Genomic DNA, 19,645 nt, shown 5'->3' with positions numbered 1-19,645 from the left:
TTACTACGAAAAGGGGGTGAATGGGTTTGGGACAAAAGCCAAGAAATTGCCTTTGTAAAAGCGAGAAAATTGTTATGCTCAAACAAATTGCTTGTGTTGTATGATCCATGTAAGCGTTTGATACTAGCATGTGATGCGTTGTCATATGGCGTCGGGTATGTATTGCAACAAGCTAATGATTTCGGGAAATTGCAACCAGTTGCTTATGCATCCAGGACTCTCTCTAAGGCTGAGAGAGCCAACAACATGATTGAAAAAGAAGCATTAGCGTGTGTCTATAGGGTAAAGAAAATGCATCAGTACCTCTTTGAATTAAAATTTGAATTGGAAACTGATCATAAGCCACTTATATTCCTGTTTTCCGAGAGTAAAGGGATAAATACCAATGCACCGGCCCGCATCCAGAGATGGGCGCTCACGTTGTCCACATACAACTATGCCATCCACCACAGGCCAGACACAGAAAACTGCGCCAATGCTCTCAGTAGGCTACCATTGCCCACCACGAGGGTGGAAATGGCGCAGCCCGCAGATCTAGCCATGGTTATGGAAGCATTTGAGAGTGAGCAATCACCTGTCACTGCCCGGCAGATCAAAACCTGGACAAGCCAAGACCCCTTACTATCTCTAGTCAAAAGCTGTGTGCTTCACGGGAGCTGGTCCAATGTCCCAGTGGAAATGCAGGAAGAGATAAAGCCGTTCCAGCGGCGCAAAGATGAAATGTCTATACAGGCAGACTGCCTTCTGTGGGGCAATTGAGTAGTGGTTCCCAAGAAGGGCAGAGGCACCTTCATCAATGACCACCACAGTACCCACCCAGGCATCGTAATGATGAAAGCGATAGCCAGATCCCACGTGTGGTGGCCCGGTATCAATGCGAACTTAGAGTCCTGCGTTCACAGATGTAATACATGCTCGCAGTTAAACAATGCACCCAGGGAGTCGTCGCTAAGTTTATGGTCTTGGCCCTCCAAACCGTGGTCTAGGGTACACGTCGACTATGCAGGCCTGTTCTTGGGTAAAATGTTCCTTGTGGTTGTAGACGCATAGTCCAAGTGGATTGAATGTGAGATAATGTCGGCTAGCACGTCCGCTGCCACTACTGAAAGCCTGCGGGCCATGTTTGCCACACACGGTTTACCCGATGTCCTGGTGAACGACAACAGGCCATGTTTTATCAGTGCTGAGTTCAAAGAATTCATGACCCATAACGGGATCAAACATGTCACATCTGCCCCGTTTAAACCAGCGTCCAATGGTCAGGCAGAGAGGGCAGTGCAAACCATCAAGCAAGGCTTGAAGAGGGTAACTGATGGCTCACTGCAGACTCGCCTATCCCGAGTCCTGCTTAGCTGCCGCATGAGACCCCACTCACTCACTGGAATCCTACCTGCTGAACTGCTCATGAAAAGAGCACTTAAGACAAGACGTTCGTTAGTTCACCCTGATCTACATGAACAGGTGGAGAGCAGGCGGCTTCAACAAAGTGTATACCATGATAGCGTAAATGTGTCACGCGAGATTGAAATCAATGATCCTGTATTTGTTTTAAATTATGGACAAGGTCCCAAGTGGTGTCCCGGCACTGTCGTGACCAAAGAGGGGAGCAGGGTGTTTCGGGTCAAACTTTCAAATGGACTCATTCACTGGAAACACTTGGACCAAATCAAACTCAGATTCACGGACTATCCTGAGCAACCCACCTTGGACCCTATCTTTTTTGATCCCCCAACATACACACCAGTGGCAACCGGCACCACAGTTGACCATGAAGCAGAACCCATCATCTATAGCAGCCCTGCAGGGCCCAACCACACCAGGCCGCCCAGCAAGGCCAGCTGCACAGCAGCCCAGTGAGGGCCCAACAAATGATTCAACAACACCAGTTTTCACACCGAGACTACCAACCAGGTCAAGAAGGGCCCCAGATCGACTCACATTGTAAATAGTTACACTATTAACTTTGGGGGAGTGTTGTTTTTTATATTGTATTTACTCTGTACAGCCACCATAGGGCTCATCCCCTGGAGTACCAAGGGATCCCATAATCCTTTGGGAACACAGGTGTTAGCGTTAGTGTTTTCTTAGAAGAATCACTCAACACTCAGGGTCGGTTCCAATGCTGAAGCAGCTTTTATTACGCTCAGCGGGAAGGAAAAACTCAGGACCGTATCCAGGTTTCTCTTCACAGAACAAAGGATTACATGCACCTTTATATGTTTCACAACAGTTACAAAACAGTTTACTACAGCTACACAGCCCATCACGGCTGGACACAAGCCAATCACAATGATTATAGATTACATATAGGTTATTTTAACCCAATAGAATTCCCCTTATGTCTCAGGAACCATGTGTTCGTCTTTTGTCAGCTTGGGCTGATTGATATAGGTTCTCTCACTAGTTCTTTCTTCTTGGAGAAATAATTGGTTTCTAACCTTGTTTACAGGAGATGGGTTCTCTTATCTCTTTCTTCCTGGGGAATTAATTGGTTTATGGCCTTGAATATGGGAGATGGGTTCTCTCCTCATTATTCTTATCCTGCATCCAAGGCATTCCTATAGTGGGCCTCACAGGGTTATTGCTCGGTCATTGAACATTCAACAGTTCACAGCTTGACTACCTGATTTCCCATCATGCCTGGGCAGCCATTTTATGTGTGGCCACTTAAGCTTATGTGAGTTCTAAATATCCAGCAGGTGCCTAATGCCTAAGTCTATATATATCTTTCGACTCTCTACAACAATTCCCCCTTTCGGTAAAGGGACTAGTCCTAGTCCCCTTTTAACCGAAATACTGCCTTTATCTGATATTTGTGCACGGCCCGGTACTCCTTGCCTCAACGTGCTGGCCAGTCACGCGGTTTCAGGAGTTCCGGTTGCTTAAATCAAATTAACAAAGGCTAGCTCCTCCCGTCCCCTTATCAAACAGGCCTGTTTAATATCCAGGGAACGGTGATTAGTCCGTTTCCGCCGTTTGTGGCGCCTGCATACCTGGCAGGCCATCACGCCCCATGTTATTGCTAAGATTAATTGTATTCCGACCAGTGTGTGTGAAATAATTCGGATCCATGGGTGGATGTTCACATTTATTCCCCAGTCCCAGACCTTTCTCCACCAACTCTGACTTTGTAAGTCTACCTCGGTATCTTCTTTGATTTTAGTTTGTAGCTGGTGATAGAGTTTTACAGATTGACCCACTCTGAGCCTCAACTCCCGTAATACTTCGGTTAGATGTGGGATAGGGACCTGCTCTGGCTCGTCATAATCCTGCAAATGATCATGGAGCTGATCAGTTACTTCAATAACTTCGGACTTCCGGCGCCTAACCTGGGTGATATGCGCTTGCCCGATCGCGACAGGTCGTAGTGGTGTAAAGCAAAAGTTTGGCTGCGGTATAGGGCACTGCAGGTCATTATACTGGTATGAACGCTCAGTAGTAGAGACGCAGTATCTTCCCCTCCCTCCGTAGCCTGCCCTCGCGAAGTGCATGTGTGCGGGCACTATTTCTAGTACACACCCGTTGGTTCGGTTAAACCCGCACTCGTCTAGTTCCCCTTGGCCCACCGGGTGAGGGCATACTGTGATTTCCCCCCTTTGCTTGCAATCTGCTAGGGAAATCCCAGTAAGTATGTTGTTTCGACGAACGGCAGAGGTGGTGGTTAGGTAGTAGCGTATGGAGACATTTTCCCGTATTACTCCGATATTCTCTAGTTGGTATAAGGGGAACGGCCCTGAGTCCGGCGTTGCTATGGGGATCAACAGGACTATCCCTATCCCGGTAGTCCTACCCATCTGGCAATCTGGAATTGCGGGGTATACTCGGGTCAGTCCCTTCAGAGTACAATTATCCAGTGTCCCCCTTTGGTTCGCCAACTGAGCCAAATGTGAACTGTCTATCCAATCGGGTACTTCCCCGCGTTGGATCTGGTCGAGGTTGTGGCGGATCTGTCCCACCATCCACAGACCATAAGCATGACAGAGTTGCCCCTGTCTTTGCTTTATTGTATCTTCTTGTTCTCTATCAATGAGGTGATTGATGGTTTTAGCGTGAGCTTCCAGGACTGAGATGCCATCCAACTGGATTTCGGCACCCTCCTTTCCTAGGTTGGCCTGGTCTTCCTGGTTTTGCTCCACCCTCTCCAATAACCCCTTCATCACCCCTTTAAGCTGTTCTACCCTCTCATTTAGCCCTTGTATGTCTATCGAGTTCACTACGGAGGTTCCTGTATTGAAAACGGTAGCAACATCATTTACTATTTCCCTCTTCACCCTGGGTGCTAACCCCTGTCCCCGGAACTTACTGGCACCCATGGCATCGGCAGCCTGCTGCATTACGACTTTACTTAATACATTGTACATCTTCCTTGACTGTTCGGTACAATATTCCGGCATCTGGATGCCTGAAATATTGATCAGAACAGGCACAATTTCATGTTTAACATTATCATACAATAATTCCCCTTCGTTGTACATTGCAATCCCATTTTCTGGTCCCTTAGTAGTTATGGGACAAGGCAGTTTTTCGGGCAATGTAGTGATTCTTATGGAGCGCGGTGTCGGAGGGGCTGAGAAACATACATACAATTATATTGCAGCCGCCCCCGCCTCCTCGTAATACCCACACAGCCCCATTCCCTTCTTGCGGATGACTGATTGCTGGGATTGTCCCGGAGGCGCGCAAATTATGCCGAAAGTACATTCATCAGGCCCTTTGACATCCCTCCGTTTAATGCATCTGCTCCTTATACCCGTGGAGCACTGTACACATACTCTTATTCTTATTAGGATTCTTATTAGGATTCACTTGTAACCATGCATTAAAATAAGTCCTGTCCTTGCTCCAGTCCTTGGCTGCTGGGATGCACATTCCGTCCGTTAAATTAAACAAGACTCCATAGTTCATATAGTTGTTTATTTCCAGCGTGCTCTGCTGTCCGTCGGTGTTGCCCAGGGTACGTGCATGTCGCAGGGCTATCCATATTACGAGTAGCGCCTTTCGTATTCCCATTCCGGTAAGTATTATCTGTAATTTTAAACAGACGGCCTGGTCGTCACCAGGGGTTAAGTTTTTTTGCTCTACGAGTGTCCCTGTCACCCTGCAAAATCAGAAGGACAAGGTTATAATCGAACCATTTCGAGCTGAATCTGTAGGGCGTGCGCCTGTGTCTTTACCCACTTAAATATTACCCAAACTCCTATTATGACCAAGGCCAAAGCTATTCCTCCAAACATCGCTGTCTGCTTTACCGTTAGGTTGGGTTTGTGGACTACACCTACCCACCGTGGGGTACATTGGCTCTATTGCCAGAGGTGATGGTGCTATGGCTGCGCACTGCACTATCCGTCTAGACCCGTTATCTCTTCCAGCCTGTTTATCTTAGCTTTTAACTCTTCAATTTGTTTTATTGAGTATCTATTTCTTTATTGTATCAGGCAAGTATTATTACATAAGCTAGTTCTGTTTTTATTTTTGTTTCCTCTGTTAGGTGAGTCTTTTTTTTTTCTATTAAGAAATCCAAATTAATAATGTTCAGTATAAAACGGCTGTCAATGGAAAGGGTTAACTCCTTTCCAGGTTTGTAAGAAGACCTGATGTCATTACGTGACTTCACGTAATCATCTGAAAAAAAAGTCTTTGTGCCTTCAAAACTGGCTTCGAAATTAGGAATCCGTTAAAAACAGCATTAATCATTAGAGTAAACTCCAATGTTTTCTTAACTTCTAATTCAAGTACTTGCCAAAGAATTTTTTTTTTTTAATTGTTTTAAAACAAGACCACACATACAATAGCAATTTTGTTTACTGAAATTCAATTCTGTTTTTTTTTTATTTCTCTCTTTCTCCTCGTTATCTTCAAAACCCTCCTGCTTGTTTAGACTGTTCGGGACATTTTGGAAATCTTTTCAAACTGCATTGAAACTTTTTCATAATTGAAAATTCGAATCCATGTAGAGTGTTTTTTTTTTTACTTATTCCAATTTTTTTTCCTCTTCTAATTAAACCAATATCTTTTTCACAGCAAACATCAACTAGTATTTAGTAAGTTATGTCTTTTTCCATTTAGTCTGTTACATCTTTTTTTTTCTTTCTTCAAATTAGGTTTTGTATTTTACACGGAGGGTTCGTAACTCCATAAAGTTGTTAATTTAAAATCATTTGTTTACTTTCAAAGTGGCGTCTTTATCTTTTTCTTTTTCTCCATAACTGGAATGGAGTCCAGCTTTTGAGTGCTGCCTTTCGTTATCTCAAAATGCTCCAGTTTCAAAGTCGTTACTAAAGCTTGTTGTTTTTTAACATTTTCCAAAAGTTCCTTTTACACCTTCGCAGATAGCTCGCCACTTGCCCAGGAGTTTGACCTGATCAGATTTAATTTAATCTTTCTCTTTTTTTTTAAATCCACCTCAGTATTTCCTGTGCCTTCTCTGAATATCTCAAAATCCCAATTCAAACTTTGTAATTTCAATCTTTATTTAAAACTTTTTTTTTAGAAGCTCTTTTTTTTTTAAAGCATTCTTTATCTCATTCCGAGACTAAATTTATGTCTTTCAACCCAATCAATCATTGCATGTTTTCTTTCGGCAAGTAAGTGAGCATGTCAAATAAATATTTTGCTCAACAAACCTATTCTTTATTTGTTTATTCTCCTAGCTCCGTAACTTATCATCCGAATAAATCCACACCTGCGTTTCTAACTTAAATGTCTTAAAACTTCCCACATACAGGACAACATTACAAAGGGTTTAAAAAAAGACTTTCACTCTGTTTCTAAAATAAACAGACACTTGCATTCCTCTTCCAACCAGGCTTTCGGAACATGAAAACATAAAAAAATTCATTCTGCAGTCAAAAATCACACAGACACTTCTCACTCAACGATCAGACATTTACAACAGTCTCTCTTCTTGTTTTGGCCGGCTCTATTTTTGGATCCATGACCTTTCAGGGAATTCGTAGTTTTATCTAAATAATTCCTCACATAACTAATTCCTGAGGATTCCACCCTGCTTTAATCATTTTTTCAATTAGCTTCTTTTGTTTTTCCGCCAGGTGGCGGGTAAGCGACCCTTCTGGTCCCCACTCGAGTTTACTTGTTTTCATGGCCATTCCTGGGTAGGACTGGTATCGTTAGGAATCTACTCTCAGAGGTCCGCTTTCTTTCTAGCGCGACTTGTAGTAAACTGTCTCTTGGCTACTGTCAGGTCACAAGTTCTGCTGTTACACAAACTTATACAATTCTTAAAAACGCGTTTAAGCAATTCCCGCAGTGCTCTACGTATCCTTAACGACTACCTACCACCGCTCAGCCCGTTGGTCCGACCCTGTTCACAGGTTTGGATTCCGTTAGCCGCTGTACACCGCTTGGTTCTACCCCGGGGTATTTCAAATTTCACTACTGGGTCCGGAAGATGTCTCTCGGTATCACGATCCCACGGTCTAAGTGTGTTCCCTACGCCTACTTGGTTCCTGGCCGTCACGTGGGACAAAAGTCCTCTTAATTCAGGCTCAGGCTAGGCGTTTGAGATATTAGACCGTCTCCTCATGTCGATCAACCAGCTTCCACCTTCCGCACCCTTTATACTTAAAAATTGTTTTTTATACTCACCCGGGTTTTTTCCAAGGGCGTCCAGCGACTCCGGGAAATCCTGCCGACTACGCCATTGTTAGCGTTAGTGTTTTCTTAGAAGAATCACTCAACACTCAGGGTCGGTTCCAATGCTGAAGCAGCTTTTATTACGCTCAGCGGGAAGGAAAAACTCAGGACCGTATCCAGGTTTCTCTTCACAGAACAAAGGATTACATGCACCTTTATATGTTTCACAACAGTTACAAAACAGTTTACTACAGCTACACAGCCCATCACGGCTGGACACAAGCCAATCACAATGATTATAGATTACATATAGGTTATTTTAACCCAATAGAATTCCCCTTATGTCTCAGGAACCATGTGTTCGTCTTTTGTCAGCTTGGGCTGATTGATATAGGTTCTCTCACTAGTTCTTTCTTCTTGGAGAAATAATTGGTTTCTAACCTTGTTTACAGGAGATGGGTTCTCTTATCTCTTTCTTCCTGGGGAATTAATTGGTTTATGGCCTTGAATATGGGAGATGGGTTCTCTCCTCATTATTCTTATCCTGCATCCAAGGCATTCCTATAGTGGGCCTCACAGGGTTATTGCTCGGTCATTGAACATTCAACAGTTCACAGCTTGACTACCTGATTTCCCATCATGCCTGGGCAGCCATTTTATGTGTGGCCACTTAAGCTTATGTGAGTTCTAAATATCCAGCAGGTGCCTAATGCCTAAGTCTATATATATCTTTCGACTCTCTACAACAACAGGTATTTAAGGAGGCTTCACAGGTTGGAGATGCACTCTGAGACCTGCAATAAAAGACTAAGGTCACACTTCACTTTGAGCTCACAGTGTTCAGCCTGACTCTTTCTCCATACTCAACAAGAACGGCTTAATTTTGTCTTGCATTTCCCCTGTGACTGCCGACCAGCTCCCATGGAGGACGCAGCTTTTTACTAGTGATAGCACTGGGTCCTGGCTAGTCCAGGTCCTGATCTGACGAGGCGTGACGGGTGATCCCTCGCTCTCAAAAGCATCCATTACAAGGAGCAAGTCTGCAAGTTGCACCATTTCCACCCTGGTGGTGGGCAATGGTAGCCGACTGAGGGCATCCGCACAGTTCTCAGTGCCTGGTCTGTGGCAGATTACATAATCATACGCAGATAATGTTAATGCCCATCTTTGGATGCGGGACTAAGCATTAGTGTTAACACCTTTGCTTTCTGAGAACAACGAAATGAGCGGCTTGTGGTCGGTTTCGAGATCGAACCGGAGCCCAAATAGGTATTGGTGCATTTTCTTATCCCCGTATACGCATGCTAATGCTTCTTTCTCAACCATACTGTAGGCTCTTTCAGCCTTAGATAAGCTTCTGGACATATATGCAACCGGTTGGAGTTTGCCTGACACATTTGCTTGCTGTAACACACAACCGACCCTGTGCAAAGATGCATCACAAGCTAGTACTAAACGTTTACATGGGTCATACAATACAAGTAACTTGTTAGAACATAGCAGGTTTCTGGCCTTGTTAAAGGCTGTCTCTTGAGATTTACCCCAAACCCAGTCGGCACCCTTGCGTAGCAATAAATGCAATGGTTCCAGCAAAGTGCTCAACCCCGGTGGAAAGTTACCAAAATAGTTGAGGAGTCCCAGGAACGACGCAGCTCTGTCACATTCTGTGGTCTGGGTGCTACCTTGATGGCCTCCGTCTTGGAGTCTGTGGTTCTGATGCCATCCAACAATTTGACATCTGTCGCCAGGAAAACACACTTGGAGCATTTCCTCCTGAGTCCTACTCTGTCCAGTCGCTTGAGAACCTCTTCCAGGTTGTGCAAGTTTTCGGTGGTGTTGCGGCCAGTGATCAAGATGTCGTCTTGGAACACCACGATGCGTGGAACCAATTTCAGCAGACTCTTCATTTTCCTCTGGAAGATGGCCGTCACCGAGCGAATCTCAAAGGGGCATCTGTGGTATATGAACAGTCCTCTGTGCGTGTTGATGCACGTCAATTTTTTCAAAGGTTCAGCCAGCTTCAGTGTCATATAAGCAGAGGTTAGATCCAGCTTGGTGAACGACATCGCCCCTGCTAGTGTTGCAAACAGGTCATCTGCTTTGGATAGTAGATATTGGTCCTGTAACGAGACTCGGTTGACCGTTCCTTGTAGACCTTGTAGTCCCCGCAGATTCTGACCGTCCCATCGCTCTACAACACCGGCACAATGGGATTGGCCCACTCGTTGAACTCAACTGGCGATATGATCCCCTCTCGTTGAAGTCTGTCCAGTTCGATCGCGACTTTCTCCCTCATCATATATGGAACCGCTCGGGCCTTATGATGAATGGGTCGTGCATCAGGGACTAGATGGATCTGCACTTTGGCGCCTGTGACGTTGCCGATGCCTGACTCGAATAACGATGGGAATTTGTTTAGCACTTGGGCGCACGAGGCGTCATCCTCCGAAGACAGTGCTTTGATGTCGTCCCAGTTCCATCGGATCTTTCCAAGCCAGCTTCTGCCGAACAGCGTTGGACCATCGCCTGGTACAATCCATAGTGGTAAATCATGCACAGCTCCATCGTACGATACCTTCACTGCCGCACTGCCAATGACTGGCATGAGCTCTTTGGTGTGGATCAGGCTTAGTTTTGGCCTTTGTGCCTTGTTGCCCCACAGCTTCTCAAAAGCCTTCTGGCTCGTAATTGACTGACTCGCTCCCGTGTCCAATTCCATGGAAACTGGAATGCCATTTAATTTTACTTTTTTAACATTACCGGAGGACTTTTGATGGTGAAGGTGTGTACCCCATACACTTCCTCTTCAGCCTCGGGTTGAGTTGCCTCTCTTACTCGTTCAGCGTGATCGGTGCCGGATCGGTCATCTTCTGCCGACTCTGCCACATGGTGAGTCGCAGCACGTCTGCACATTCCTGGTGGTGTCCCATTGTTCCACAGCCCTTGCGCACGTAGTGCATCAAGAGACATTGATGAGCTCGATGATTACCCCGCAGTGTCAACATGGATTTGCATTCATGGCCCACGGCAGACTCTGAGTCATCCTAGGTCTGGCCTCTGTGGGCGTGTAGGCCCTGCCATGTATAGTTCTGCTTGCTGAAGGCGTTATTTTATGCACTGTACTTGCTGCAATGATATCTGTTTAGTGTTATTGTTCGTGGACATAAAAGCCTGGCTATCGTAATGGCCTTGCTCAGATCTAGGGATTCGGCAGACAACAGTTTGCGAAGAATGACCTCGCGGCCGATTCCAAGCACGAGAAAGTCCAGCAACACTTCCCCCAAAAATCCAGCAAATACGCACGATCCCGCAAGGTGTCTTAGATTGGCAACATAGTCGTCATGTCCTGGCCCTCGGACCGGTACCTGGTCATCAAGATGCACTCCTTCGGCTTGAGGTGTTCCCGAACCAGTGTGCACAGCTCTTCATACGTCTTCTCCATTGGTTTCGTCAGTGCTCGCAGATTTTTGATGAGGCCATATATCGTGGACCCGCAAACGGTGAGGAGAATCGCCCTGCGCTTGACCGCGGTTTATTCCTTTTCCAGCTCAGTTGGCCACGAAGTATTGGTCAAGACGCTCAACAAAGGCTTCCCAATCATCACCCTCAACAAATCTCTCAAGAATACCAATGGCAGCCATAACTGCGTGAAAGTTCGTGATCTGTTACTCATCGCCAATTGTTATGTTTAGAATTGTTGTGTATCTGTAAAGCATGCACTCCCATGTTCCGCCACCAGGGAGCTCATCCCCTGAAGTCCCAAGGGATCCCAGCATCCCTTGGGAGCACTGTATATAAGCCGGCCCCTAAGGCCTGTTCCTCACTCTGGAGAGTATTATTAAAGACTGAGGTCACTGTTACTTTAACCTCCCTGTGTGCAGCCTCATCTGTGTTAAGAACACAATAACTGGCGACGAGAATACGAATCCAACGCAAAGATGCAGCAAACTGTGGGCATCCTGGAGAAGTTCTCGGAGGGTGAGGACTGGGAAGACTATGTCGAACGGCTAGACCAGTACTTTGTAGTCAACGAACTGGGCGGAGAAGGAAGCACTGCAAAAAGGAGAGCGATCCACCTCACAGTCTGCGGGGCACCAACCTACAGCCTCATGAAGAATCTCCTGGCTCCGGTGAAACCCACAGATAAGTCGCATGAGGAGCTGTGTACACTGGTTCGGGAGCATCTTAACCCGAGGGAGAGCGTGCTGATGGCGAGGTATCGGTTCTACACGTGCCAGCGATCTGAAGGTCAGGAAGTGGCGAGCTACGTCGCCGAGCTAAGGCGACTTGCAGGACAATGTGAGTTTGATGGCTACCTGGAGCAAATGTTCAGAGACTTTTTTGTACTGGGCATTGGCCACGAGACCATCCTACGAAAACGTTTGACTGTAGAGACACTGACCCTCAGTAAGGCCATTGCGATAACACAAGCGTTTATGTCCACCAGTGATAACACCAAACAAATCTCTCAGCACACAAGTGCAAGTAATGTTCATAAATTAATTGGAACTGTGGTTGCGAGCAGAAATGTACTCAGCAGAACCCATGAGTCTGCAACTGCCAGCAGGCCTCAGGTGACCCAGATGACTCAGAGTCCCCAATGCAAGGCAATTCACACCTTGTTGGCATTGTGGAGGCTTCCATTCAGCTTAGTCATGCCACTTCAAAGGATATGTTTGCAAGAGCTGTGGAACAATGGGACACCTCCAACGAGCTTGAAAATGAGCTGCAAGCTCTGCAAAGCCTGCTAACCACCACGTGGCAGAGGAAGATCGGTTCATGGTGGATCAAAGCAATTTCGAGCCTCAGAGAGAGGAGGCAGATGCTGAAGTACACGGGGTGCACACATTTTCAACGAAATGTCCACCTATAATGCTAAATGTAAAATTGAATGGTTTACCCGTAGCCATGGAACTGGACACTGGTGCTAGCCAATCCATCATGAGTAAAATTATGTTTGAGAGACTGTGGTGCAACAAGGCATTCAGACCAGCCCTGAGCCCCATCCACACGAAACTGAGAGCGTACACCAAAGAGCTTATCACTGTTCTGGGCAGCGCCATGGTCAAGGTAACCTACGAGGGCACGGTGCGCGAATTGCCACTCTGATTGTCCCGGGCGATGGCCCCACACTGCTTGGAAGGAGCTGGCTGGGCAAAATCCGCTGGAACTGGGATGACATCCGAGCACCATCACATGTCGATGAGGCCTCATGTACCCAGGTTCTTAACAAATTTCCTTCCCTTTTTGAGCCAGGCATTGGAAACTTTTCCGGGGCGAAGATGCGGATCCACTTGGTCCCAGAGGCATGACCCATTCACCACAAGGCACGAGCGGTACCTCACATGATGAGGGAGAGAGTGGAAATCGAGCTGGACAGGCTGCAACGCGAGGGCATCATCTCCCCAGTGGAATTCAGCGAATGGGCCAGCCCAATTGTTCCAGTACTCGAAAGTGATGGCACGGTCAGGATTTGCGGCGATTATAAAGTAACTATTAATCGTTTCTCGCTACAGGACCAATACCTGCTACCGAAGGCAGACGACCTATTTGCGATGCTGGCAGGAGGCAAGATGTTCACCAAACTCGACCTGACTGCGGCCTACATGACGCAGGAGCTGGAGGAATCTTCGAAGGGCCTCACCTGCATCAACACGCACAAGGGACTGTTCATCTACAACAGATGCCCGTTTAGAATTCGGTCGGTTGCAGCGATCTTCCAGAGAAACATGGAGAGCCTACTCAAGTCGGTACCACACAGGGTGGTCTTTCAGGACGACATATTGTTCATGAGTCGGGACACTGCCGAGCACCTACAAAACCTGGAGGAGGTCCTCCAGCGACTGGATCGCGTAGGGCTGCGGTTGAAGAGGTCGAAATGCATCTTCATGGCAACAGAAGTGGAGTTTTTGGGGGGAAAGATCACGGCGGATGGCATTCGGCCCAAAGACGCCAAGACAGAGACTATCAGGAATCCGTCCAGGCCACAGAACATCACGGAGCTGTGGTCGTTCCTCGGACTCCTCAACTCTTTTGGTAACTTCCTACCTGGGTTAAGCACCCTTTTAGAGCCCCTACATGTGTTATTGCGCAAAGGTGAGAACTGGGTATGGGGGAAAAAACAAGTAATTGCTTTTGAGAAAGCCAGAAACATTTCATGCTCCAACAAGCTGCTTGTATTGTATAACCCGTGTAAAAGACTTGTGCTAGCCTGTGACGCGTCGTCATACGGAGTCGGGTGTGTATTACAACAAGCTAACGTTGCGGGGAAGTTGCAACCTGTCGCCAATGCCTCCAGGAGCTTGTCTAAGGCCGAGAGGGCCTACAGCATGATTGAGAAAGAGGCATTAGCGTGTGTGTTCGGGGTAAAGAATATGCATCAGTACCTGTTTGGCCTCAAATTTGAGCTGGAATCTGATCACAAGCCCCTCACATCCCTGTTCACTGAAAACAAGGGGATAAATACTAATGCCTCAGCCCGCAAACAAAGGTGGGCACTCGCACTATCAGCCTATAACTATACCATCCGCCACAGGCCAGGCACCGAGAACTGTGCGGATGCTCTCAGTCAGCTACCATCGCCCACCACGGGGGTGGAAATGGCGCAGCCTGCAAACTTGTTGATGGTGGCGCGGCCCGCAGACTTGTTGATGGTCATGGAAGCGTTTGAAAATGATAACTCACCTGTCACGGCCTGCCAGATTAGGACTTGGACCAGCCAAGATCCTCTGCTGTCCCGAGTAAAAAACTGTGTACTGCATGGGAGCTGGGCCAGCGTCCCTGTTGAAATGCAAGAACCAATCAAGCCGTTCCAGTGGCGAAAGGACGAGCTGTCCATTCAGCCAGACTGCTTGTTGTGTAGTAACCGCGTAGTGCTACCAAAAAAGGGCAGGGAGGCGTTTATCTCGGATCTCCACAGCACACACTCGGGTATAGTAATGATGAAAGCGATAGCCAGACCCCACGTGTGGTGGCCCGGTATCGACTCTGACTTAGAGTCCTGTGTACGGCAATGCAGCATATGTGCTCAGTTGAGCAATGCGCCCAGAGAGGCACCACTAAGGTTGTGGTCCTAGCCCTCCAGACCATGGTCAAGGATCCATGTCGACTATGCAGGCCCGTTTCTCGGTAAAATGTTCCTGGTGGTGGTGGATGCTTTTTCAAAATGGATTGAATGTGAAATAATGTCGGGAAGCACCGCCACCGCCACCATTGAAAGCCTGAGGGCCACGTTTGCCACCCACGGCCTGCCTGACATACTGGTCAGTGACAACGGGCCATGTTTCACCAGTGCCGAATTTAAAGAATTCATGACCGCATTGGGATCAAACATGTCACCTCGGCCCCGTTTAAACCAGCCTCCAATGGACAGGCAGAGTGGGCAGTACAAACCATCAAACAGAGCCTTAAATGAGTCACAGAAGGCTCCCTCCAAACCCGCCTGTCCCGAGTACTGCTCAGCTACCGCACGGGACACCACTCGCTCACAGGGGTGTCCCCGGCTGAGCTATTCATGAAAAGGACACTTAAAACCAGATTCTCGCTGGTTCACCCCAACCTGCATGATCAGGTAGAGAGCAGGCGACAGCAACAAAATGTAAACGATGGTTGCACCACTGTGTCACGGGAAATTGATCTGAATGACCCTGTGTATGTGCTAAACTATGGACATGGTCCCAAGTGGATCGCGGGCACGGTGATAGATAAAGAAGGGAATAGGGTGTTTATAATCAAACAAGACAATGGACAAATTTGCAGAAAGCACCTAGACCAAACGAGGCTGCTGTTCACAGACTGCCCTGAACAACCCACAGCAGACACCACCTTTTTCGAGCCCACAATACACACCCAAAGGATCAACGACACCACGCCGGACCAGGAAATTGAACCCATTACGCCCAACAGCCCAGCAAGGCCAGACTCACCTAGCAGCCCTGCAGGGCCAACAACACGCCAGCCCAGTGAGGGCACAGCCAACACACCAGAACAGACATTTGTACCGAGGCGGTCCACCAGGGAAAGAAAGGCTCCCGCCCGCCTCACCTTATAAATAGTTTTCACTTTGACTTGGGCGGGGAGTGATGTTGTGTATCAGTAAAGCATGCACTCCCATGTTCGCCACCAGGAAGCTCATCCCCTGAAGTCCCAAGGGATCCCAGCATCTCTTGGGAGTATTGTATAAAAGCCGGCCCCTAAGGCCTGTTTCTCACTCTGGAGTGTCTTATTAAAGACTGAGGTCACTGTTACTTTAACCTCCCTGTGTGCAGCCTCATCTTTGTTAGGAACACAATAAGAATAACTCCAGAAGACTGTATATCTTAAGCTCAAACTGTTGTGATCTTGGTCTCTTTATTGTAGCAGGCAGCATGGCAGTCTGCCTTTTATACCTGCTTGCCCAGGGTGTGCAGGTGACCCTTGGGTCTCCCACAGGTGCGCCCCCTGATGGCAAGTCTTATGCATTGGTAATGTTTACATATATCACAGTCCTGGCCAATATTTATCCCTCAATCAACACCGCTAAAACAGATGATATGGTCATTGTCACTTTGCTGTTTGTGGGAGCTTGCTGTGTGTAAGTTGGCTGCCGCTTTTCCTGCATTACAATAGTGACTACAGCTCAAAAGTACTTAATTGGCTGTAAAGCACTTTGGGACGTCCTGAGGTCATGAAAGATGCTGTATAAATCCAAGTCTTTTGTTGTGCACGTGTGCTAGCTCTAAGACACAAAGCAGTTGAACTCTTTCGTCTTTATGTTCAAGGATGTTTTCTAAGGGATAACTGATTTCAATAAATATTTAAAAAAATATACATACATATTTTCTTTACAAGACCCGTGGACATTTGGGCATTTGGATGCATGAGTATTGAAATGGCAACAGGAAATCCTTACCTGCCTGGAAACTCTGACTTAGACCAGATCCACAAGATAGTGACACAAGTGGGTGAGTACAAATCAAAAGCTTACTTAATATTCAAGGTCTACTGCACTAGTTATTCATATGAATTTAACAAACATATTTTAAAATAAGCATATTTTTAAAAATGGTGCATAAAAATGTAATATTACACATTTGTACTAGAATGTAAATTTAACTCGAGGTCCAGTCTCAACCACAGCCCCAAATGCTTCCCTTGACTATTACTGCCCCTTACTACCCAGAGGAAATAGTTTCTCTCTATCTACTCTATCGAATCCCTTTATCATTTTCAACACCTCACTTCGATCATCCCCAGTCTTCTAAACTCATGGGAATATAAGCCAAGTTTATGCAACATGTCCTCATAATTTAACCTTTTTAGCCCTGTAATAATTCTGGTGAATCTGCGCTATACCCCCTTCAAGGCCAATATATCTTTCCTGTAGTTCGGTGCCCAAAACTGAATGCAGTATTCCAGATCGGTTCTTATCAAGACTCTGTACATCTGAAGCATCACTCGTCACTTTTGAATATCAATCACCTTGATATATAGGTCAGCATTCCATTAACATTTTGATTACATTTTATACACACACATTAGCTTTTCATGATTTAATCATTATTTCTTTTTGTACCTGTGCAGTAGCTTTTCATGAATTGTGTACAGGGACACCTAAATTCCTTTACTCCTCCGCAGCTCCATGTCGCTCACCGTTAAAAACTACTACTAAACTGTTCCAAAATCAAAGAATTACACAGCACACAAAGTAAGATTTTGTGGACAGGAAGTGCACACAGCTGTAAGCATTTTAATCTGTGTCAGAGCAGTGGGAGGCATTCAAGGAGGAGATAGTGAGGGTTCAGAGCAAGTATGTTCCCTTAAAGAAAAAGGGTGGGACGTACAAATCTAGAGCCCCCTGGATATCAAGGGGCATACAGGGTACGATAAGAAAAAAGGAAGCTTATGACAGATACCGAGGGCTCAATACTGCAGAAACCCAAGAGGAGTATAGAAAGTGCAGGGGTGAAATTAAAAAGGAAATTAGAAAACAAAGAGATGGCATGAAAAAATATTAGCAAGTAAAATCAAGGAAAACCGAAAGATGTTTTATAAAGACATTAAGAGCAAGAGGATAACTAAAGAAAGAGTAGGGCCTATTAGGGACCATAAAGGTAACCTATATGTGGAGGCGGAAGATGTGGATATAGCTCTTAATGAATATTTTGCGTCTGTTTTCAAAAAAGAGAGGCAAGTTACAGATATTGCAATCAGGGAGGTGAAGTGTAAAATATTAGATGAAATAAACACAGTGAGAGATGAAGTATTAAGGGGTTTAGCATCTTTGAAAGTGGATAAATCCCCAGACCCGGATGAAATGTATTCCAGGCTGTTAAGAGAAGCAAGAAAGGAAATAGCAGAGGCTCTGACTATCATTTTCCAATTCTCTCTGGCTACAGGTGTAGTGCTGGAGGACTGGAGGATTGCTAACATTGTACTGTTGTTTAAAAAAGGAGAAAGGGATAGACCGACTAATTATTGGCCAGTCAGCCAAACCTTGGTGGTGGGAAAATTATTGGAAAAAATTCTGAGGGACAGGATAAATCTTCATTTGGCAAGACATGGATTAATCAAGGACAATCAGCAGGGATAGGTTAAGGGAAGGTCGTGTCTGACTAATGATTGAATTTTTTGAGGAGGTAACAAGGAGGGTCGATGAAGGTAATGTATTTGATGTAATCTATATGGATTTTAGCAAGATTTTAATAAGATTTCACATGGCAGACTGGTCACAAAAGTAAAAGCCTTTGGGATTCAAAGCAAAGTGGCAAGTTAGATCCAAAATTGGCTCAGAGGCAGGAAGCAAAGGGTAATGGTCGAATGTTTTTTTTTGACTGGAAAACTGTTTCCAGTGGGGTTCACAGGGCTCAGTACTAGGTCTCTTGCTTTTTGTGGTATATATCACTAATTTGGACTTGAATGTAGGAGGTATGATTAAGAATTTTGCAGATGATACAAAAATTGGCTGTATGGTTGATAATGAAGAAAAAAGCTGTAGACTGCAGAAAGATATCAATGGATTGGTCAAGTAGGCAGAACAGTGGCAAATGGAATTCAATCAGGAGAAGTGTGAGGTAATGCATTTGGGGGCAAGGGAATACATATTAAATGGTAGGACACTGAGAAATGTCAAAGAACAGAGGGACCTTGGAGTGCATGTCCACAGATCCCTGAAGGTAGCAGGACAGGTAGATAAGGTGGTTAAGAAGGCATACTGAATACTTGCCTTTATTAGCCGAGGCATAGAATATAAGACACTAGTTAGGCCACAGCTCGAGTCCTACATGTAGTTCTGGTCACCACGTTACAGGAAGGATGTGATTGCACTAGAGAGGGTACAGAGGAGATTTACGAGGATGTTGGCTGGACTGTAGAATTTTGGCTATGAGGAAAGATTGGATGGGGAGATTGTTTTCTTTGGAACAGAGGAGGCTGAGGGGAGACCTTATTGAGGTGTATAAAATTATGAGGGGCCTAGATAGAGTGGGTCGGAAGGACCTATTCCCCTTAGCAGAGGGGTCAATAACCAGGGGACATTGATTTAAAGTAGTAGGTTTAGAGGGGATTTGAGGAGAATTGTTTTCACCAGAGTGTGGTGGGGTCTGGAACTTACTGCCTGAAAGGGTGGTAGAGGCAGAAACCCTTATAGTTTTTAAAAAGTACTTGAGTATGCACTTGAATCCACAAGGCTACGGACGAAGAGCTGGAAAGTGGAATTAGGCTGCATAGCTCTTTGTCGGCTGCCACTGATACAAGGGCCGAATGGCTTCCTGTGCTGTAAATTTCTTTGATTCTGTGACACCGGGGAGACTTCCTGTGCTCTTCTTCGATATAGTGTGATGCGATCTTTTACATCCCCCTGAGAGAGCAGACTCAATGTCTTATCCGAAAGATGGCACCTCCGACAGTGCAGCATCCCTCAGTGGGTCTACTGGAAACACTGCAATACTTGTGGTAATGGTGATCCCACAAAGGGCAGTCAAGGTGCTATAATTGGTGTCAGTGTCACTGCTGAGGAGGAGAAAGAAAATGACCATAGTTCCTGCTCATGATTACCACCCAGCCATGCCTGCTG

The 19,645-nt window shown here is 46.0% G+C and overlaps 1 protein-coding gene across 1 annotated transcript in view; it reads left to right on the top strand.

The window, feature by feature from the left end:
- LOC139262054 (cyclin-dependent kinase-like 2) overlaps nt 1-19,645 on the top strand; it is a 231,934-nt gene that overhangs the window by 28,854 nt on the left and 183,435 nt on the right. Inside the window, exon 4 of the mRNA XM_070877214.1 lies at nt 16,423-16,535. Coding sequence (XP_070733315.1) covers nt 16,423-16,535 — 113 coding nt within the window. The remainder of the gene's footprint in view (nt 1-16,422; nt 16,536-19,645) is intronic.

This window comes from Pristiophorus japonicus, chromosome 4 (genome assembly GCF_044704955.1).
Source record: "Pristiophorus japonicus isolate sPriJap1 chromosome 4, sPriJap1.hap1, whole genome shotgun sequence".
NCBI classification, from domain to species: Eukaryota; Metazoa; Chordata; class Chondrichthyes; family Pristiophoridae; genus Pristiophorus; species Pristiophorus japonicus.
The sequence above is the reverse complement of the archived record's forward strand: the minus strand, read 5'-3'. Positions and strand labels throughout refer to the sequence as shown.